Genomic DNA, 24,276 nt, shown 5'->3' with positions numbered 1-24,276 from the left:
CCTTATTCGGTCCTAAGGACACTTCTCCCGGAAGGGCGCGCACGCACCCGTAGACCAGAGCAAGAGAGCGAAAGAAGTACGCCCATCAAAGCACTGTGCTCGACTTTAGGGAAGTATTTGCCGGATTTGCAGATCTAATGCTTAAGGATGGAGCAGTCCCAACGATAAAGGTTCACGGTCATACGTTGGAACTGCAGGCGGTGAGTAAAACTGCTTCAAATGTCTGTGTGTTGTTTGCTATCGGCGCGTAAGCACAGCAAGTAAACAGTGAACAGCGCTCTGCCCACAGGGCACGCCTCCAACTGCTTGGCTTTTTCCGGAAAGACTCGGTACAGCATATCTTTCTTTTATAAATATAATAAAACTAAAGACTTTTTGGAGATATGAAGGATGCAATACTACTCTATAGGTACTCAAGATTAATGAGATTGACTGAAACTGAGTGTTTCAGTAAATTGCATTATCAAGTAGATGACCAAACATTTACTAAAATGTTGTGCATGTGTGTGTAATATTACAGATTGTTGGAACATACATATGTGGACGGAAGACAGTTCGCTGGCCCATGGCTCTCTTCTTCAATATTATTGATGTCTCGGCCTACAATTCATTCGTGCTGTGGAGGGAAATCAATCCCACCTGGGGACAGGCAAAAAGCTACAGAAGGAGGCTTTTTCTGGAGGAGTTGGGGAAAGCGCTGGTGTACCCCTTCATGAAAAGAAGGCAAAACATTCCTCGCACACCAGCCTCTGTGAGGTTCCTGAGAAAAGTGCAGGATTCCAGGGATGAGGAAGTTGGTCACTCATCAGCTGGTGTCTCCACAGCTGATACCTCCACAACACATCCCTCTACTGCCAGTCACTCAGAAAAAAGAAGGTGGTGCCAAATGTGCTTGCCAAAGGATGTAAAAACCGGCAGTTTCTGCAAAAATTGCAAACTTCCAGTGTGCAAGAGACACTGTGTTACTATGTGTTGCATGTGCAGCAATGTGTAAAATATGTTATTTTATAATGTTTTTGCTGTTAGATCATAATTGCTCTTCCCTTCTGAAGTTTTATTACCATTTATATAATTAAACTGAATAAAATACCAGCAAAACCTGATACTTATCTAATAAAAATATATAAACCTTGACAGGCAGTCTTTTAGAATGTCTAAATATATATCTAAATAAATAAAAAACTAATAAAATGGAGAAATGATGTCTAAAAACAATGGGACTCAAAAAGCCCCTCTATGTATTTATATAGGGAGCTATAGCCTACAGGTGGTTACACGCCATTACATATGTTTTTATTTTTTAAAGCCTCACTTTTTAAGGCCTGCACTCTATTTTAATGTGAAATGTTGCATTTATTAAAAATAATAATAATAAGTCTAATGCTCATGCTCAATGCTCATAAAAATTGTATAATTATTACATAGTACCATAGAATCCTTTCAAAATTCTAAATAATAATAAAAAAAAAATATTATTGACCAAAAATATATTACATTGGTTTTCCTGGGGGGAAAAAAAGTTACATTTTAAGGCTTCGGTCACTTTTGACCACGAAGGAGCCAAGTGTGACCCCTAAACGAAGAGGACCAGAGGGTTAACAGATTTGTTTGGATGAGAATCCTGATCCGATTACAGCTTTATTTAATAATCCAAATAACATTTGAGTGGTTAGGCCAACATGTTAAGAGTGAAAACTACTTCAGATCTTTTTCTTTTTATCCCGCAGCTCTGAATCTGTGAAGGACGATGGCATCTGTTAAAGTTGAAGATCTGCTTGAGAAATCACTGAATGAACTGGTAGAAGCTGAACAGAAGAAGTTTAAGTGGCACTTACAGAATGATCATGAGTGTATAACAAAGAATGACATGGAGAAAGCAGATATCTTAGACACAGTGGATAAGATGGTAGCATGTTTTGGGCCAGAAGAAGCTGTGAAGAGCATGGTGAAGATCCTGAGGAAGATGAACCAGAACAATCTGGCTGAGCAGCTGGAGAACAATCAAGGTAACGTTTAATTCACAGTGACTGTAATGTGACTGACTGACTTTGCTCTGCTGATGTGTTTGTGTGGTCTATGTTTCCCAGTGAGTGATCCTCTCTCACACACACACACACACACACACACACACACACACACACAGGTCAGGCTGAAGGCAATATAAAAACGTCTACCGAAGTTGGAGCTCATTCAAAAGAGATCAGGGGTAAATAACAATCACTGCCTGTACATGGAAACGAGAATATAACAGCAACAACTATTACAGGGCCAAGAAGAACAACAGCAGATCTTATACACATACATTTATTAGAACAGACAGTGTCTAGTCATGATTTTATGAATGATTAAATGGTTTACAAGAGTCTTAAACCACTCAAAACTTCTACAAACAACTTCTACATATAAAGGGTCATTGCAATAACCCCAACCTAACAATAATACAGTCTTATGTCTCGTTTGGTGTTAGATGTCAATGGTTTGATCAAAAAGCTTATTATTGTAGTAAGAGTGTGATAAATTCATGCTTGCACTATATTTAAATGAATGAAAATCACAATCACTTAGTCTTTGCTTTATTTCCCCCTCTTTCTTAAAGGCTCAACTGCAGACAATAGAAAAGCTACTCTTCATGATTTCACAGAGACCAGCCTCACACTGAAGGACAAATTAAAACAGGACTATGAGCAGATATTGGTTGGTAATTCAGAGACGGGTCATCAGGAATACCTGAGCGATATTTACACTGAATTATATGTGGTGGAGAATGAGACTGGAGGAAGAGTGAACGACCATGAGGTGATACAGATCGAATCAAATCACAACCGATTGATCACCAAGGAGAAGCCAATCATGTGTAAGGACATGTTTAAAGTCCAGTGTGAGACAGGTCGTCGAAAAAGAAAAGTGCTGACAACGGGGATCGCAGGAGTTGGAAAAACTGTCTCTGTCAATAAATTCATCTTCGACTGGGCTAAAGGAATAGAGAATCAGGATATAGTCTTCATATTTCCACTTCCATTCCGTAAACTGAATTTGATTAAAAGAGAGTACAGTCTCATGGGACTGCTCAACAAATACTTCTTTAGTAGTCCTGAAGAATTGCCCTCTCTTCCTCAAGGTGATGGTAAAGTTATGTTCATCTTTGATGGGCTGGATGAATGTCGCTTTCCTTTGAACTTTAAAGAAGATGACACATTTATAAATGTAAATGAAAAAACAACAGTGAGTAAGATAATAATAAACCTTATCAAGAGACAACTGGTTTCCTCTGCTCTCATCTGGATCACATCCAGACCAGCAGCAGCCAGTCTGATACCCCGTCACTACATTGATCAAGTGACAGAGGTGCGAGGATTTAACAATGAGCAGAAAGAGAAATACTTCAAAAATAACAGCAGTCCTGAGGTTGCTGGAAAACTCATCAGTCACATCAAGAAATCTAGGAGTCTGTACATCATGTGCCATATTCCTGTCTTCTGCTGGATCTCTCTTATTGTTCTTCAGCCTCTACTGGCTCGAGAGAGCAGTGACAAAACTCCCACAACTCTCACAGGGATGTACACAAGCTTCTTAATTTCTCAGAAGAAACAGATGGAAGAAAGATACTGTGATGAGTCTTTTGATCAGATTATTCTGAAGCTTGGGAAACTGGCCTTTAAACAGCTGGAGAAAGGAAACCTGATTTTCTACAAAAAAGATCTTGAGGAATGTGGACTAGATGTCACTGAAGGTTCAGTGTACTCTGGTTTATGCACTCGAATGTTTCAGGAGGAAAAGGTAGCAGCAAGAAACGTTTACAGCTTCGTTCATCTCAGCGTACAGGAATTTCTCGCTGCTCTTTATGTGTTCATGATGGGCAAAGATGAGAAAGCTGAGCTATTTCTTCAGTCCAAGAGAGAAAAACTGACATGGAAACTGTCCAAAAAGCCACTGTTTCAGCTTCATAATGCTGCAGTCAAGAAAGCTTTACAGAGTGAGAACGGACACCTGGACCTTTTCCTGCGGTTCCTCCTGGGTCTGGAATCCGATCAGAGTGACCTGAAGGGACTATTGCCAGGACTGGAACTCAAAACAGAGGACATAAAAAACACTGTTAACTATATCAAAAAGAAAATAGAGAAGGAGGAATCAGTAGAGAGGACCATCAATCTCTTCCACTGTCTGAGTGAACTGAAAGATGACTTTGTGGAGGAAATCCAGAAGAATCTGAGCTCAGGAAATCTTTCAGCACAGAATCTGTCCTCTTCTCAATGGTCTGGTCTGGTGTTTGTGCTCCTGATGTCAGAAGAGGCTCAAGAGATGTTTGAACTGCAGAAATACAGAAGATCTGATGAAGCACTGGTGACACTGCTGCCAGTGATCAAAAACACCAGAAGAGCACTGTAAGAGTCTCCTTTACATTCATTTATATATACTGTTAGTTATTTTAATTGGGCCTTGATTTTACTTGTTGGCAAAGAGTGTACAGAAAAATTAATGTAAATGTGTGTGATGCTATTAAAGGTGCTATAAGCGATGTCACACGTTTTTTAGGGCAAAACATTTTTTTTCACATACCGCAAACATCTCACTATCCACTAGCTGCCTGTCCCCTGAACACACTGTAAAAAAACACGGTCTCTGCATACAGCCCACGCTCCACAAACTGCAGCAAAAACAAACTGAGCAACAAACAGAGTGACCCGCAGCACGAAACATAACAAACTGTTCCAGCCAATAACCGACAAGAATGATGTGGGGGTGGGGTTCGGGGGTTAGTGCGCGGATGAGGAGGAGGGAGTCTCCGTTTTGTTTGATAATAATTCAAACAGCACCTTTAACCCTCTGAGGTCTGAGCTGTTTTCTGGGCCCTGGAGGTGTTCTGACATGCTCTGACATTTCTGGTTATTTCTGTTACTTGTGACATTTTCATGGCTAAAGTCTAATTAAACTGTATTCAGCACAAACTCTGCTACAACAATATATTAGCAGCATGTATGTAAAAGTTTGTAGTTTTGAGATAATGACATTTATGCGTGGTTTGTGAAAATACAAAAAAGTATTTTTTGAAATACTGAAATAAAGCCATGAAACCCATACTGATTATTTCTTCACAAGACTTTTGAAAATTGTATCACGTAGCCTAGAATATTTGCTCCAAAACAATGTGAAAATCACCCTGACTGCTCATTCTGATAAGACAATATATTGATTTAAAAATTTTACGACGTGTTTTGTGTGAAAAAGCCTTATGCGAGAGCTCATTAATATGTAACCTTTTCTCACCTGAGAAAGACAAAGAACCTCCCCAACGGCCCTATTAGGAGCTATCCTAATATAGCTCCTAATAGCCCTGTCATTCTGAGCAACCTTGCACAATACTGTAAATGAGGAGATTTAAAAAAGAATGGCTTTTAAATTGTTTGGATTTATTTACAACACAACATAACCCAAAGATACACAACAAATGCCAAAAAAACACTTCAAAGACAGACCTTTGTGCCATTCCTAAAAACATTGTACATACCTTTCATTTCCAAGGTGTTTGATTTTCACTTTACCATGTTCATGTTCCAGAGACTCATGTGAATGTTGAAGTCGGCAGGACTCAGTGGCATCTGGGCCCTGAAAAAAAAGTGAACATACTGATATCAAGAGAAAGGCCTGCACGATTTTGCAAATAAATATTAGATTTTTCTGGTTAAAATTGCTTTTTAAAATTCACAAAATACACACACACACACACACACACACAAATGTTTCCAACAATATATAATATAATGAACACCAGGTTTGTTGTGCCTTGTAGGCATAAGCTATGCGCAGTGCTGGGTAAAATAATAATAACAATAGATAGCAGTATAAATCTTCCAAAATATTTCAGTAACAACCAAGCTAGAGAAAAATATATTGATTATCATGTTACTTTCAAATGTTTCCATTCGTTATGATGATATGAAATGAGATAATAGTAAAAACATGAAGCCGTTTGGTGTGTTTTGCTTTTCAATTTTTCAAATGATACATTCAAACGCGATCGCGCTGCAAAATCTGATACATTCAAACGCGATCGCGCTCAAATATAAAACATTATGGTTACCATACATATCTACGTTTGACCAGATATCCACAAACACAGTAGGCTTAACAGTAAACACGGGTCTAAATATTATAATATTCCCCATATATCTAGCAACAGTTCAACTGCAATGTGACATTTATGCAACAATAACAAACTAATATGTAAAAATTTCTTACCTTAAATCTTTCTTGTCTTCAAATCGCGTTCTTCTTCTTCTGAGGTAGCCTAAATCCAATGTAAGCTCTGGCGCGTCTTTCAAACACACACACACACACACACACACACACACACACACACACACATATATATATATACAACACAACATAACCCAAAGATACACAACGAAGTTACGAAGTCTCTGCTTCTTTGTTTTCAGGTGATGAGGGCGTTTACAGGTCTGCGTTTCTCCGCATGGATCATTTGCATGTCAATCGCTCGTGCGCTCGTAGGCGTGTTCAAATTAAATTTAATGAGGACGCGTTTGAGAAACTGTACATGCCGCTGCTTTCGTATGGATTACTTAAAAATAGAATATTTGTTTTTTATATAAATTACATACTTTAAAAATAGAGATTACAAGCGTTGTATAGACATGCATTTCAAGTCTGTGTGACAAACATTCGCTGAGTTACAGGTCATTTTCTGTCGCGTTTCAGAATGAGTTTCACATTGAGAGAGACGGCAGAACGCACATCATGTTTATTTTCTTTGTTTTACGAAAAACACAACATTTTGTTTTTATTATGTGTACACAAATAAAAGAAGACATTTAACAGTTTTGAATGATGTACAATACAAGTATGTAAAATCAAAATCAACAGAGTATTTTGCACTGATATAAAAAAAACGAGCAGATCACGCCGGTGTGATTGCCGACCTCAGGAGGTTAATACTGTTTTGATGTTTTATGAAGAGCAAACTGTTTTAGCTTTGCTTACATCACTACACTCAAAGGTTTTGTCCAAGCTCCAGATTATGAACACTACCTAATAAGCAATACTGTTGTTGTTTGTTTTGTTCTCTACACAGGCTACAGTACTGTAATCTCACAGCTCAGTCCTGTGAGAGTTTATCATCAGCTCTACAATCCTCAAACTCTGTTCTGATAGAGCTGGATCTGAGTAACAATGATCTGCGGGATTCTGGAGTGAAGCTTCTTTCTGATGGACTGACAAACTGTAAACTGGAGATACTGAGGTAAATGGTTTTCCATGAAATAATTTGGGCTTAAAAATGTTTGCGAATGCAAATGTTGTACTTTCAAATACATTTATTTATACACACATTTGTTATGTTTATAAAAATTGTCAACAATTGAGAAGCATTCTGATTATTTAGGCCTTATCTGAATATTCATGGGAAGTGTCCTGCTTAGTCTTTATCTTCGGCCTCTGCCACAATGCGAGGGCCCACACCCTCCTCCATCTGCTCGAGGTGAAACAAAAATAACTGATACCAGCTCTCAGTGATATGTGTCGGGTCCCCGCTATGATAACAGTAACTTTCTCAAATGTTTTCAGAACAAGCAGGAACACAGTGTGCCTGTATCTTTCTCTATTTTCTGTTAAATTACATGCAGAAGGTCTTCCCAAGCCGTACAGCAAACCAATCTAATATATTCCAATATGAAGTCAACAGTTGGATGTGACAAAACTTTCTTCAGTAAAAAAAAAGACAAAACTGACGTAATTGTATTTGGAAACAAAGATGAAGTTCTCAAGGTAAATGCATACCTTGACACTAGGGGTCAAACAACTAAAAATCAAGTCAGGAATCTCGGTGTGACACTAGAGTCACACCTTAGTTTCAGTAGTCATGTCAAAGCAATAACTAAATCAGCATACTATCATCTAGTAAATCTAGAAAAATATTGCAAGAATTAGATGCTTTGTTTCCAGACAAGACTTGTGCATGCTTTCATCACCAGCAGGGTGGATTATTGTAATGGACTCCTCACTGGCCTTCCCAAAAAGACCATAAGACAGTTGCAGCTCATACAGAACGCTGCCGCCAGGATTCTGAGCAGAACCAGAAAATATGAACATATCACACCAGTCCTCAGGTCTTTACACTGGCTCCCAGTTAAATTTAGGATTGATTTTAACCCTCTGAGGTCTGAGCTGTTTTCTGGGCCCTGGAGGTGTTCTGACATGCTCTGACATTTCTGGTTATTTCTGTTACTTGTGACATTTTCATGGCCAAAGTCTAATTACACTGTATTCAGCACAAACTCTGCTACAATAATACAGTGAGGAAAATAATTATTTGAACACCCTGCTATTTTGCAAGTTCTCCCACTTGGAAATCATGGAGGGGTCTGAAATTGTCATCGTAGGTGCATGTCCACTGTGAGAGACATAATCTAAAAAAAAAAATCCAGAAATCACAATATATGATTTTTTAACTATTTATTTGTATGATACAGCTGCAAATAAGTATTTGAACATCTGTCTATCAGCTAGAATTCTGACCCTCAAACACCTGTTAGTCTGCCTTTAAAATGTCCACCTCCACTCCATTTATTATCCTAAATTAGATGCACCTGTTTGAGGTCGTTAGCTGCATAAAGACACCTGTCCACCCCATACAATCAGTAAGAATCCAACTACTAACATGGCCAAGACCAAAGAGCTGTCCAAAGACACTAGATACAAAATTGTACACCTCCACAAGGCTGGAAAGGGCTACGGGGAAATTGCCAAGCAGCTTGGTGAAAAAAGGTCCACTGTTGGAGCAATCATTAGAAAATGGATGAAGCTAAACATGACTGTCAATCTCCCTCGGACTGGGGCTCCATGCAAGATCTCACCTCGTGGGGTCTCAATGATCCTAAGAAAGGTGAGAAATCAGCCCAGAACTACACGGGAGGAGCTGGTCAATGACCTGAAAAGAGCTGGGACCACCGTTTCCAAGGTTACTGTTGGTAATACATTAAGACGTCATGGTTTGAAATCATGCATGGCACGGAAGGTTCCCCTGCTTAAACCAGCACATGTCAAGGCCCGTCTTAAGTTTGCCAATGACCATTTGGATGATCATGGGAGAAAGTCATGTGGTCAGATGAGACCAAAATAGAACTTTTTGGTCATAATTCCACTAAACGTGTTTGGAGGAAGAAGAATGATGAGTACCATCCCAAGAACACCATCCCTACTGTAAAGCATGGGGGTGGTAGCATCATGCTTTGGGGGTGTTTTCCTGCACATGGGACAGGGCGAATGCACTGTATTAAGGAGAGGATGACCGGGGCCATGTATTGCGAGATTTTGGGGAACAACCTCCTTCCCTCAGTTAGAGCATTGAAGATGGGTCGAGGCTGGGTCTTAATGACCCGAAGCACACAGCCAGGATAACCAAGGAGTGGCTCTGTAAGAAGCATATCAAGGTTCTGGCGTGGCCTAGCCAGTCTCCAGACCTAAACCCAATAGAGAATCTTTGGAGGGAGTTCAAACTCTGTGTTTCTCAGCGACAGCCCAGAAACCTGACTGATCTAGAGAAGATCTGTGTGGAGGAGTGGGCCAAAATCCCTCCTGCAGTGTGTGCAAACCTGGTGAAAAACTACAGGAAACGTTTGACCTCTGTAATTGCAAACAAAGGCTACTGTATCAAATATTAACATTGATTTTCTCAGGTGTTCAAATACTTATTTGCAGCTGTATCACACAAATAAATAGTTAAAAAATCATACATTGTGATTTCTGGATTTTTTTTTTTTGATTAAGTCTCTCACAGTGGACATGCACCTACGATGACAATTTCAGACCCCTCCATGATTTCTAAGTGGGAGAACTTGCAAAATACCAGGGTGTTCAAATACTTATTTTCCTCACTGTATATCAGCAACATGTATGTAAAAGTTTGTAGTTTTGAGATAATGAAATTTATGCGTGGTTTGTGAAAATACAAAAAAAAAATTCTCACTGAAATAAGGTCATGAAACCCATACTGATTATTTATTCACAAGACTTTTGAAAATTGTATCATGTAGCCTAGAATATTTGCTCTAAAACTATGTGAAAATCACCACGAATGCTCATTCAGATAAGACAATATATTGATTTAAAAATTTACGACGTGTTTTGTGTGAAAAAGCTTTATGCGGGAGCTCATTAATATGTAAGCTTTTCACACCTGAGAAAGACAAAGACCCTCCCCTAACGGCCCTATTAGGAGCTATCAGGCACTGTCATTCTGAGCAACCTTGCACAATACTGTAAATGAGGAGATTTTAAAAAGAATGGCTTTTAAATTGTTTGGATTTATTTACAACACAACATAGTCCAAAGATACACAACAAATGCCAAAAAAGCACTTATACCTTTGTGCCATTCCTAAAAACATTGTACATACCTTTCATTTCCAAGGTGTTTGATTTTCACTTTACAATGTTCATGTACAGAGACTCATGTGAATGTTGAAGTCCTCAGTGGCATCTGGGCCCTGAAAAAAAAAGTGAACATACTGATATCAAGAGAAAGGCCTGCACAATTTTGGGAATAAATTTTAGATTTTTCTGGTTAAAATTGCTTTTTAAAATTCACAGAATACGCACACACACACACACACACACACACACACACACACACACAATGTTTCCAATAATATATAATATAATGAACACCAGGTTTGTTGTGCCTTGTAGACATAAGCTATGCGCAGTGCTGGATAAATATACTTATATTTATACCTATAGCAGTATAAATCTTCTAAAAGATTTCAGTAACAACTAAGCTAGAGAAAAATATATTGATTATCATGTTACTTCAAATGTTTCCATTCGTTATGATGATATGAAATGAGATAATAGTAAAAACATGAAGCCGTTTGCTTTTCAAACGCGATCGCGATAAATATGATACATTCAAACAAGATCGCACTGCAATATATGATACATTTAAACGCGATCGCGCTGCAAAATATGATACATTCAAACGCGATCAAGATCCAAAATATGATACATTCAAACGTGATCATGCTCAAATATAAAACATTATGGTTACCATATACATATCTACGTTTGAGCAGATATCCACAAACACAGTAACAGTAAACACGGGTCTAAATATTATAATATTCACCATATATCTAGCAACAGTTCAACTGCAATGTGAAATTTATGCAACAACAGCAAACTAATATGTAAGAATTTCTTACCTTACATCTTTCTTGTCTTCAAATCGCGTTCTTCTTCTTCTGATGTAAATCCAATGTAAGCTCAGGCGCGTCTAAAAGCAGAGACTTGTGAAGTGTTTTGGTGTTTTGTTTTTGAGGTAGGCCTAATGAGCACGATCGCGTTCCATGTGGAGATTTGCATGTGAATCTCTTTTGCGCGAGTGGGCGTGGTCAAATTAAAAAATAATTAGGAAGCGTTTGAGAAGCTGGACATCTTGTTGGTTTTATACAAATTACTTAAACAGAGAATATTTGTTTTCAGTTTGAATCCAATCATTTAAAAGTACACACTTAAATGTTTATAAAGGTATATGGCTCATAAATGTGTGACAAGTATTCGCTGAGTTTTGTTTCAGTTTGTTTTATTTTCTTTATTTTACAAAAGCACAATGTTTTGATTTGATTGTAAGTGGACACATACAAAAGTAGAAATATCACAGATTCTTTTTTTATATTTCTTTTTTCTGTATGACCATAAATGACTGAGTAATTTAAGTTTATAGTGCTACAATGTGGAGAAAATCCAGCAAAACGCGCCCGCGCGTTTGCCGACCTCAGAGGGTTAAAGTATTATTACTGGTATATAAATCATTCAATGGCCCAGGACCTCAATATATTGCAGATATGCTCACCGAATATAAACAGATCACTCAGATCATTAGGATCACATCAACTAGAAATACCAAGGGTTAACTCTTAGCATGGCGAATCAAAGCATTGTAATCAAATTTAGCTCACGGAACGGCAGAGGAAAAATGAAGGTCTTTTCCTTCAGCCCAGTCTAGGATTAATTTATTGACAGAGACTCTAAGAGTCGGCTTTTAGCTATTATGCCAGCCGCAGCTGGAACCAGCTTCCAGAGGAGATCAGTCGTGCTCCTACAATAGTCACATTCAAATCCAGACTCAAAACACATCTATTTAGCTGTGCATTTAATGAATGATTATTTACTTTTTATTCTAAACTGTTCTTATTTCTTTTGATTATTTTAATTACTTATATGTAAAGCACTTTGTTTTACCATTGTGTATATTTAGTATACATATATTTATTAAATGTGCTATATAAATAAACTTGTCTTGCCTTACTGAAACTGCAGAAAGAAAGAAAAACGCCAATGTAATTTCATGTGGACTGTTGCTGTTTTCTTTGTAGATTGTCTGGCTGTATGGTGACAGAGGAAGGCTGTGGTTATGTGTCTTCAGCTCTGAGTTCAAACCCCTCACACCTGAGAGAGCTGGATCTGAGCTACAATCACCCAGGAGATTCAGGAGTCAAGCTGCTCACTGATAAACTGGAGGATCCAAACTACAGACTGGATAAACTCAAGTATGTAGAGCATGAAGAGTTGATTAAACAACTCCAAACACAGCATTTCAATCTTCACGTATTACTCACATTACTACATTTACAAACGTTCTAATTGAGAATTTACAGAGGTTTAGCTCTAGTTATGCTAAGGGACAGTTGAATGCTTCATTCTGATTGGCTGACGAACATTATAAGGTGTGCAATTATTTACAGTAAACACACAGGTATAGTAGTTCTAGGCAGGTCTTGACTGCATTTTGAAAAATGTGTGGATCCAAACTGCACACTTGAAAAATTAAAGTATGTTGACCATGAAGAGATGTTGTGGTGTGTGTGTGTGTGTGTGTGTGTGTGTGTGTGTTCACTGACTGTATCAGATGTGCAGAATGTGAGACTGTGTTTCTGTTTTATAGTGTGGATTATGGAGGAGAATCCAGGATTATAGAAGGACTACGCAAATGTACGTGTATACACACACACACACAACTTTAGTGATTATTGTTGTGTTATAAATGTCTCTCTTCTTGTGTTCAGGTGTCTGTGACCTCACACCAGATCCAAACCCTTCAACACACACACACACACACACACACACACACACACACACACACACACACACACACACACACACACACACACACACACACACAACAAACATTGTTTTTCACTTTATTAGTGAGAACATTGCATAGATATTCATTGGGTTTATATAATGTTATTTTCTACTGCCAAACCCAATCCCTACCCCTACCCCTACCCCTACCCATCATAGAAATATGTGCAAAATACTAGATTAAAATTTTACATGTTTTGGCCAATTTATAATTCGTTTTTACTAGTGAGGACCAGTAAAAATTTCTGTTTTCCTAATATTTAAATATATATGTGAGGACATTTGGCACTTACAAGAGTAGCCAAACTTGCACACATACAGACAACCCGCTTTAGAGAATATTGATGTGTGATAAATGTGCCTCTTCTTGTGTTCAGATGCCTGTGATCTCACCCTGGATCCAAACACAGCAAACACTCATCTCATTCTGTCTGAGAAGAACAGAAAGGTGACATCTGTGGAAGAGGTCCAGTCATATCCTGATCATCCAGAGAGATTTGATGAGTGTCGTCAGGTTCTTTGTAGTGAGAGTCTATCTGGACGCCATTACTGGGAGGCTAAATTGAGTGTAAATGCTGATATATCAGTGGCATATAAAGGAATCAGCAGGAAAGGAAGTAGTGAAAACTGTTGGTTTGGATTCAATAAAAACTCCTGGAGTCTGAACTACTCTAATGACAGATTCAAAGTCTGCCACAATAGTAAGGAAACTAGCATATGTGTCCCTTCAGGCTTTTCAAATCGATTTGGAGTGTACGTGGACGTGTCAGCCGGCATTCTGTCTTTCTACAGCATCTCTGGCACACATAAAATCACACACTTACACACATTCACCTCCATGTTCACTGAACCCCTGTATGCTGGATTTGAGGTTTCTCGTGGTTCCTCCGTGACTTTGTGTGAGATGGAAAAGCTTGTGAGCAACAACTGACAGAACAAAAAATAAAACACTCTCACTTTATATACCGTTGTTCTGGTCATTACCCAGCATGCTTTGCATCTGCATTAAAGGTTCAAAATTGTGCATAATATCATATGTGTATGAATGTTTATTATTATCGAGTTGTCTAGTCTCATAGGTGTAGTGCAGATTGATGGTAAGTTCAAGCTAGTAATAAAAGAAACTGAGCTTTACAAATCTTTAAATGAACTGTTTAAATGAAATGTTTCAAAGCTCTCAAAAATGTTGGGTCACTTTTATAATGTGGGTTCAGTTTTGATAAACATGTGCATGTATAATGATGAAGGAAGAGTGACAGTTAATTGTCTCTGAAGCTTGCAACAAAAAAAAGCACTACAAATTAATAAATGACAAAATGATATAGAAACTTCATATTTAATGGTATTTAATGAATTGTGGATTACACTGAATTGATTTTAATTAACACTTTTGCAGATGGTTTGTAAATGTCATGTTGCCGATGTGTTTCTGTAACATTTACATTGATTTGGTCATCAGATTATCATGTCTGGATTTGTTTTATGTTCATGACCTTTATTTTGAAGTTTTCCCATTGTCATGTTCCTGGTTTTGTTATGTGCTCCTGCCATGTGTTCCCCTTGTCATTTGTCCTATGGTGTAATTGGTTTATTGTATTGATTGATCACAGGTGTGTCTTGTTTAGTCATTTGTGTATTTGTTTAGTCCTTGTGTATTTAAGCCTGATGCTTGCCATGTTACTTTATCTAGTATTGTCCCAATAACTATTGTAGGTGAGTGTTATGTTTCAAATTTAGTTCATGTTATTTCAAGTCAAGCCTTTTGTTTATTTTGTATCTGTTCACTTTTTCAATAAACTGCACATGGGTTCAGTTCAGCTCGCCTTGTGATCAAATTAACTTGATGTAGCTAAACTATTAGACTAGAAATGTACTTAGAAACCTCCTAGAAATTTCCAGACAGGTGAGTCGCAGCTGTCCAGTCCAGGAGCTGAGTTTGAGTCGTTCTCTTGGCTGGATACATTTAAAAAAGGGTCAGCAAATATACAGCTGTTAATATAACTGGGCGACCCACCCAAGTAAACAGTATGTTTGTAAAGACATTGCAATGTTTGTCAAGTCTACTTACGAGTAAGTGCTTAGGGTTGTATGTTGTATATAAACAGACCTCATAAACTCTGTTGTGCCCATATACCACAATTTGGTCCTGACCCCATAAGCCTATGAAAAGTCTCATATTTAATACATGTCTGTTGTAGAAGTGAAATTATCTTCCGTAGATCAAATGAAAATTGTTGACATGACTTTTAAGTTGACTGGATGGTGGGTCCCTGTAAACCACTGAAAAACAACACTGACCTCATAAACCACAAATGCCTGTGTGTGTGTGTACCTGGTAAACCCAGTGACCAGGAGAGGACATATTCGGTTCACTTAGTTTTGTCATTGACACAACATATTAACTCGTGGGAACTTGATAAGGCATGGCCACAGGATCATTTTGTCGAGGTAACATTATCATTATGTCATGACCACGCAATGTAAAGTCGTGGCCTTGAGATCCTATGTTGAGGGAACAATATATTTTCTTTGTGGCCATGATTTCATATGTTGAGGGAACGACATCTATTACTCATGGCCATGAGTTAAATGCATAAACAACATGTGCAACTAAATACTGTAAAATAGCAATAAAGTTTTGACTTTATGACTGTATTTCTGTAGACTTCTGTAAAACCATGATAATATGACACGCATGAAGCATGATAATACGCTTCAAAACAGAGCGGCACAAAACGCGTATGGCGTGTGCGCATCGCGGGTGCAGAATGATGTGCTTAAAGCAACATGGAGTCACAGACAGTGCGCACTGAACAAGTGTGCATTTAAAAGTTCATGACACAAAGCGAAGAAGTGTCGAGCGCATAAATCCTAGAGTCTATCTGTCCAACAGTTTATTGATCATTTGTTTCTTCACAGAATTAAATTCCAGTTATTGTGCGTTTGATGCCGATTCATAGTCCTTGTGCTGTGTGAACAGACACGATAGCGAGTCTTTTAGAAACAGTAATAAAATCCAACTAAATAAAGTAATTGTATGCAAATCCACAGAACTTTATCTACAGATCAAGCATTTAAACGTGAATATGTCACACTGGAGAGAGTTTTACCGTGCATCCTGTCGTAGCAGGCGAGGTGCGCGCTGAACAGAGAATGATTGACAGCCGCAGAGCAGGGAAGATGAGTTTCTGTGAACTTTAATTTAACAATGTAAATATACTTCTGTCGCTCACGTTAAGCAATGGAATGGCTTCAGATGACTTTGAATATATTGCAGGAAAACTTAATTCGTGTTTGTCTATTTCTTTTGGTCCTTGACTCCCCCTTGTGCCGTAGGCCTATAAAAGAGCACTGACATGCCCATTTCAGGTCCTAGAGTTTCTTCTAATGAGCTGATGAGTACAACACATATTCCATCATTACAAATAGAAGTAGGAGAAATGCCTTTAGACCTAAGGCGATTACAACTATCCATGTCTTATTGGACAAATCTGCAAGGTCATGAAGAAACACACCCCACAAAGCAGGTGTTATTAGAATGCTGGGAGTATGGGCGCCAGAGTTTCCGCTAGAAAAAAATGGTGCCTGTCAAAGTGACCAGCAGAGGTTTCGTTTTCCGGACATTTTGATGATATGCCGGTCAAATATCGCCTCTTAATTAGTCAAGTTGAGGAAAACTGGAGGCAGGCTATGTAACTTAAAAAATGACATAATCAGGCCGAATGCAACATGTTTATTAGCCTAACTTTCAAATAGACGAAAAAAAACATGAACGTCCGATTGGCGTCAATCAATGCCAATTGTTTTTACTATGGTTTGTTAAACTATAAATGTGAAACCAATCACCCTTCCCCACATAGAATATCTGAAGCCTATTGTTTTTACTCAAGCGAACTTGCGAACTCTCCACAACTTGCAATGCGCATAAGCCGCGTAATTGTTCTCCGCAAGGCGACTTCGCTGCTTCGTCTTGATCCGATTCTGCAGCGAGAACTCCCTCTCTGCAGGAACACTCGAGGCCCATTTTCTACTATGGTTTTGTACGTTTCTTCATTCAGATCTATTTGCGATCCATTACATTCTAAACGAAACAACAGTTTATATATGATTCATTATTGTTTTTTATTATTTATTAAGATAATAATTAAAAAATGTGCCCATAATTATCAGTGAACTTGATAAATGTTGCAGATATGTTTTGCTATGCATGCACAAACAAATGCCTTTCAACTTATGTGTGCAAAATTCAGAATAAAATGAATGTGCAGCAATTTGTACAAATAGAGAGTCTAGGTCTACTACGTGTTGTAGCCATTAAATAAGCTCATTTAGTTTAATATTTGTTAAAATATTATAATGTTATAATATTTAATATTATATTATAATGTTTATTCATTATTAGGTATATTATATTATAGGTATATTATATTATACCTGTTTTCGTTCGAAGTCCAAAGTAATCAATTGTCGAGTTCACGCGCGTGATCTATGCGTGTGAACTTGACAATCGATTACTATGGGCTTCGACCGAAAACAGGAAGAAAATACAGGTATAAGTGCTGGCTGAAATAACATCATTTTTATTCATATCTTTCACATCTACTGCAGTCAGATTCACCCGTGATCACTCTGAAGGAATCACTCACATTAGCTGTGCACTTGTAATGACACATCAAGGATGTTAAGAGGCTAAAAGCAGGTTTAAAACTTGCCCCATTGAAGTCAACAGGGTGCAAATTTTAAAAAGAGGATAACTCGGTGTAGGCAACACCGATTTTTGTCGTTGTTCTCTGTATTGACAGCACTCCAAATTTACAAAAAAGTTAGCTCAATGTTAAAATTGACCGGAGTTCTCCTTTAACCCCCTGGGGTCGACGGTATCGCCGGCGATACCAGCTCGCTTTTTTTCAGTTCAGTTCAAAAGAAATTAATTTTGCTCTGTGGACTTTGATATTACAAGCAAGTTTCATACATCAATCGATTCTGTAAAATGTGTATTATTTTTGTGTATACTCACAATAAAAACAAAGTGTTGTGCTTTTTGCCAAATAAAGAAAAATAAACGTGATGCGAGTTTTGCCTTCTCTCTGTCAGTGAAGACCATTCTGAAACGCGTCCGAAAATGAACTAACTCAGCGAATACTCAGTCAAACAGGCATACAGACACACAGGTATGAAGCTTGAATTCTATTCTTTTAAATGAGGTAATTTATATAAAAAACAAATATTCTCATCTTGTGAAATCTGTATTAAAAGAGAGCGATTCCAGTCGAACTCATTAGAGCTAATTCAAAGGTAATGTGACTCCGCCCACGGAGAGCGCGTGCTATTCAAACGCAAATTACTGAGGCAATCCAAGCAATCCAACCTGTGAACGCCCCATATCAGCTCGAGAAAACACAAGTTTAATCATATCATTGTAGCCTACTGTTTACACCATCTGGCAGCGCTGTGAGGAATAATAATAATGGAAAATCTACCTCAGAGTGCGGGTATTGCAGGAGAGAGGATCCTAATATGTAGTAAGTTTTTTTTCCTTCTCAAGTTAATCGCGTTTCTGTGAATGAATGAACGGCAGCCGCAGAGATGCGCGCTGTTTATCACAGCTCGCAAAAGTTTAACAGTTTAAATTTAAATTGCGTCTCTGTGTGAATGAATGATGATGTTTTAGCAAACTGTATTGCTATACTGAGTTGAGTAAAAATCGACAGAAATATGTTGAAATAAAATGTAGGCTATTTGTATAAGCAACGTATTAAACTGAAAATTAACATTTATATGCCCTAATATTTCATAAAAACAACGTTGCAGTCAGGCGTTTCTGTTTGTGAATGAATGTTTCGGTTTTAGCAAACTGTATTGCTATACTGAGTAAAAATCGACTGAAATATGTTGAAATAAAATGTATTTGTTTAAGCAACGTATTAAACTGCAAATTAACATTTATATTTCTTATAATAAAAATGAAAGACCTATGTTACAGACATATGAAAGACAACATTTCGTTGATTAGTTTTGGATAGATAATACATTTTTACTGTAAAATATCTGCCACCTCAAATAAGCTTTTGTTTGCCAATATTTGCTCATGTTAAATATAGTATGTTTTGTCAAAAATAAAGTAATCAAATAATCAATCAAATCCTTAACTTTGAAATATGTATGATAAAATGTATACTTTAGTTTTTACAAAGAAAGATTACACTTGAATTGTTGTTGTAATTGTAACCTTTTTAATAAAAAAAATATTTACAAGGTAGATGTAAACAAATTATTAAAAGGTAAATATAAGCCTTTTCTTTAAATAATTTTATTGTGTTTTATTAGTGACAAATTTGGGGAGAGGATAAATATTCCAAAACTGAAAATACAGTATGAGAATTAACTGCACAATTACTAGACATGTTTTCCTTGGATATTATAGGCCAAATTGCAAGCACAATATGTGGAAAAATAAAAAAGAATTGAGATGCTTCCAACTGTTGCTCTTGCATTATTGTGGCTCAGTGACTCACCTGAATGAATGGCTAATTAAGTATGCAGGCCCCATTGTCTCCTAAGGTGTGAACCACTAAATATGCATGATCGTTGACGCCCACTCCGCATATTGCCTTTCCAAACAGAAAGTGCTTTGCAAAATTCAAATCAATGTATTGTGTTATGTGAATGATAAGGCAGGGTGATTTTCACATCATTTTGAAGCAAAAACACTAGGTGATGACATCCATTAGACAAAAGTTTTATTGGCACATATTTAGAATGTGTTTTATGGCCTTATTTCAGAAACTTTAGTTTTTAGTTTTTTCAAAAACCATGCATAAACATTATTCTCTCAAAAATGCAGACATGTACATTCTTATTGCTCACATATTACGGTAGCCCTGTTTGTGCTGAATAGTATGTATTTTTTTTGCCATTAATATGTTTATAAGCAACTGAAAAAAGCACAAATGTCAGGGCATGTCAGAACATCTCAAGGACCCCAAAAACACCTTAGACCCCAGAGGGTTAATTATCACACCTGATTCAGATCATTAGCCCATTAGCAGAGGGCTCCATGAACTGAACTGAGGATTTCAGATAAGACTGACAGTGGTGGGACGTCCCCAGGTCCAGGATTGTAAAACCACAGGTGTAAGAAACTATGTAAGTGTAACAGTGTACATGTAACTAACTAAGTATATGTTGGGCTTAATCTGCTGTAGAATAGTTATAGAGTTAAACCTGTATTTAAATACAGTTGTCAATCCAAACACTGACTGTGTGAATGTAGCAAATCTCATTGAAAAAAAGATTAATGCATATAAATGTGTAGATGAGTTACCGGAAAGGGGTAAAGGGCTGACTGCATTGTTGGCTTCACTCACTCCCACTTTTCTCTCTATCCTGTACTGGATCGAGTACTGCTTTCCATACACCAATCCAATCAGAGTAAAGTCTTCATCAGCTGTGTCTATGACAATGCACTGTTCCTCAGCACCAGTGTAAGAACTGATTTTCCTGACAAAACTCACCCTGCAATAAAGCAATAAAGCAATAAAATGCACCCTGAACACAAGATCGCAAAGAAGATCGCACAGGACATTGTCTTGTCCAAACGTTTCTCCTTCCTTATCTCTGCATCCTCCTCTCCCCCTGAGTCAAGTCACCAAAAGTTCACTAAGAATGTCTGCATATCACATATGATGTATCTTATGAATCTATTGTGTTTCCTTTTCATGTTTGGTATCAATTTAAATGTTCAGTCTCAATTTATAATGGTCTTAATTTCATTGCAGTCATTGGTACAATGAGAAAGATTGAGAACTTAGGAAAATCCTGTTCTCCTCTTTGGGTGATGTCTCTTCAAGACATCTGGGGCCTTATGTACAAAGACTTGCCTGGAATTCATACTAAAACATTGCGTACTGTAGCGATATGGAAGAAATCCATATCAGCTTTTCATTTTTTCTAATGGGCAGAAACCAATGAGGAAATTTAATATAAAAGAGAGCTAGAAACGGAAGAGGAGGCGCGAGTAAAAACAAAACAAACGTGTAGGTTGTTATCGGAGTGGGACACACGCTACCTGAAGCTGAAGGTCGTATTATTCTTTGCTGGAATCTCTGTGCATGTGCTGACTGGGTGCGATCGCCAAAGTGACGTAGAAATTGAGCTCTACTGCATGGTTCATTCACCTGCCTGGTGCAACACAATTCAGCCTGGTTCGTTCACCTGCCTCAGGTACTAGTGGTGATGTCCATCATCTTTTAACCTCACGCCAAGAGTTTCCAAACTCACGCCAAGTTTCCAAACTCACGCCAAGTCTCCAAACTCTTTCCCCGGCCCAGGATTTGCGGCCGCTACACAGACTGCTTCACGCAGCCACCACCACACACACACATACACACTCGTTGTACACGCGCACACACCCATACACAAACACTCGTTTGAAGTATTTATTTTTCTTTGTGTTTTTTTTCTTTCATTTCTTTATTTTGGTTGAAAATTGAACACAAACTGAGTTTGAAAAAAAGAACGAACTTTAAGACATGATGGTGAATCAAGGACTATCGTGATTTTGTTGTTGTTTGTGAAATCTTGAACTGAACTTGAACAGCAACCTACTTACTGTCTGTTTGCCTTAAATCTGTTGTTATTTGTCATGTGAGGTAAAGAAAAAATACAAACTCTGTGAAAATTTAACTTTGTGTAGTTTATTTTTATTTTATTTTTTTTGCAAAATGTTTTCTTAAATATATATATATATATATTTGACCAAACCCTTCAATCTCTGACTGTGTGTCATTTAAGCCCTATTTTACATTATTGTGGGTATTTGAAGGAATTTATTTTCGTTTTTTGTGTAACAGTGGTTTGAGTTATCTTCGGGGAAATTGAACTTCATTATATTTTTTTTTACTTGACAAGTTTTACTTGTCTGGCGCCCGAACAATTTAAATTTATTGAGTCAAATTTGATTTGGGGCTGCCACCGTTACATAAGTGGCACCCGAACAGGGACTTGAAACTTAAACCTTGACGACTTGGAACTTTGAATTTGAGTTTCCCTACAGGATTACTTATTAAAGGGTGGTTATTGTCACTTGAAACTGTCTATTTTTGTGTTTGTGAAATTGTGGTATTGTAATAAGGGATCCACTGGAGGCAAGTTGAAAGATGAGAACCCAAGTGCAGTTTATTGTAACTAAAATAAAACATGAAACAAAAACATGGCGTGGCATGAAAACAAAAACCAAAGCATTAACATGAACATTGCACAACAGCAGACTTCAGGAAACAATACTTGACCAAGACACATGGCAAACATGAGGGCTTAAGTACACAGACTGATGACAAGTCAAGGGACACCTGTGAACAATGATCAGACAATTAACCAATGACAAGACATGGCAGGATCACATGACAAACAGGGAATCACATGACAGACATGGAAACAAGACATGACACAGAAACATGAAAAGAACAAACCCAAAACGTGACAGAATCTCCCCCTCTAAGGGCGTCTCTCGACGCCCAACAAAACCAAAACACAACATAAGACCAGGAGGGTGGTGGAGTGGAGGAGGTCATGGGGGAGGGATGGTGGGCCAGGCCCGTGCAGGGGGACAGGACATGGGACGTGGCATGGCGTGGATGGGCCTGGGTCGTGGCATGGCGTGGGCGGACCTGGGCCGTGGCAAGGCGTGGGCGGACCTGGGCCGTGGCAAGGCGTGGGCGGACCTGGGCCGTGGCAAGGCGTGGGCGGACCTGGGCCGTGGCAAGGCGTGGGCGGATCCGGCAGTGCAGGAAGCCAGGGCGGATCCGGCAGTACAGGAAGCCAGGGCGGATCCGGCAGTGCAGGAAGCCAGGGCGGATCCGGCTGTGCTGGAGGCCAGGGCGGACCAGACAGTTCAGGTGGCCAAGGTGGACCAGACAGTTCAGGTGGCCAGGGTGGACCAGACAGTTCAGGTGGCCAAGGTGGACCAGACAGTTCAGGTGGCCAGGGTGGACCAGACAGTTCAGGTGGCCAGGGTGGACCAGACAGTTCAGGAGACCATGGCGGCGCGGCCTCCATGGTCCTATCAAGGACCCTACTGCCCCCCCCCCCCCAAAAAAAATTTCTTGGGGACAGCTATGGGGTTAAGGGGCTGGAACAGACAACGGCTCAAGAACAGAAATGACGTGAAAAGTCTCAGCAGTCGTGATGTGAACAGGCTCTAGCTCGGCAGACGTGACGTGAACAGGCTCTGGCTCGGCAGACGTGACGTGAATAGGCTCTGGCTCGGCAGACGTGGCGTGAACAGACTCAGACTTGGCAGGCATGACGTGAAGAGACCCAGACATGGCAGACATGACGTGAAGAGATTCAGGCTTGGCAGACATGACATGAAGAGATTCAGGCTTGGCAGACATGACGTGAAGAGACTCAGGCTTGGCAGGCATGACGTGAAGTGGTTCAGGCTTGGCAGGCATGACGTGAAGTGGCTCAGGCTTGGCAGGCATGACGTGAAGTGGCTCAGGCTTGGCAGTTATGACGTGAAGTGGCTCAGGCTTGGTAGGCATGATGTGAAGTGGCTCAGGCTTGGCAGATACTGTGGGTTTGTGGGGCTTCTCCTCAAAACCCACAGTAAATGAGGAACCGCTCAATAATAGGGCATAGTCCATGTATTGTGCCAGAGACCAATGAATTTTTCCCCCAGGTAGCTGGAAGCAAACAGGCTCATTCAAACCTACCCTAAAAATGTCTTTGAGCGCCACATCATTAAAGTCCACCAGGTGAGAGAGTTCACAAAATTCTGCCACATACGATTCAATGGGAAGATTCCCCTGGCGTAGATTTAGGAGTGCAGCTGCTGGGTTCATGGTAGGTCAAGTATTCTGTAATAAGAGATCCACTGGAGGCAAGTTGAAAGATGAGAACCTAAGTGCAGTTTATTGTAACTAAAATAAAACATGAAACAAAAACATGGCGTTGCATGAAAACAAAAACCAAAGCATTAACATGAACATTGCACAACAGCAGACTACAGGAAACAATACTTGACCAAGACACATGGCAAACATGAGGGCTTAAATACACAGACTGATGACAAGACAAGGGACACCTGTGAACAATGATCAGACAATTAACCAATGAC

At 38.8% G+C, this 24,276-nt stretch overlaps 2 protein-coding genes across 2 annotated transcripts in view; both read left to right on the top strand.

Annotated features, from left to right (window-relative positions):
- Nucleotides 1–1,867: 1,867 nt before the first annotated feature.
- LOC308689607 (protein NLRC3-like) overlaps nt 1,868–24,276 on the top strand; it is a gene marked incomplete at both ends in the record, with an annotated part of 270,187 nt that continues 247,778 nt past the window's right edge. Inside the window, one exon of the mRNA XM_081363417.1 lies at nt 1,868–2,006. Coding sequence (XP_081219543.1) covers nt 1,868–2,006 — 139 coding nt within the window. The remainder of the gene's footprint in view (nt 2,007–24,276) is intronic.
- Nucleotides 2,449–14,176, top strand: LOC308690141 (protein NLRC3-like; the record flags this gene model as incomplete). The annotated part of the gene is made up of 6 exons (XM_081364440.1): nt 2,449–2,476; nt 2,597–4,382; nt 7,091–7,258; nt 12,389–12,562; nt 12,958–13,004; nt 13,535–14,176. The coding sequence occupies 6 exons, from the start codon at nt 2,449–2,451 to the stop codon at nt 14,086–14,088; spliced, it is 2,757 nt and encodes a 918-aa protein (XP_081220566.1). The 3' UTR covers nt 14,089–14,176.

The sequence above is a fragment of the Scardinius erythrophthalmus genome (assembly GCF_964197995.2).
Source record: "Scardinius erythrophthalmus genome assembly, chromosome: 4".
Taxonomy (NCBI): Eukaryota; Metazoa; Chordata; class Actinopteri; order Cypriniformes; family Leuciscidae; genus Scardinius; species Scardinius erythrophthalmus.
This window is presented reverse-complemented; position numbering and strand designations above follow the sequence as displayed.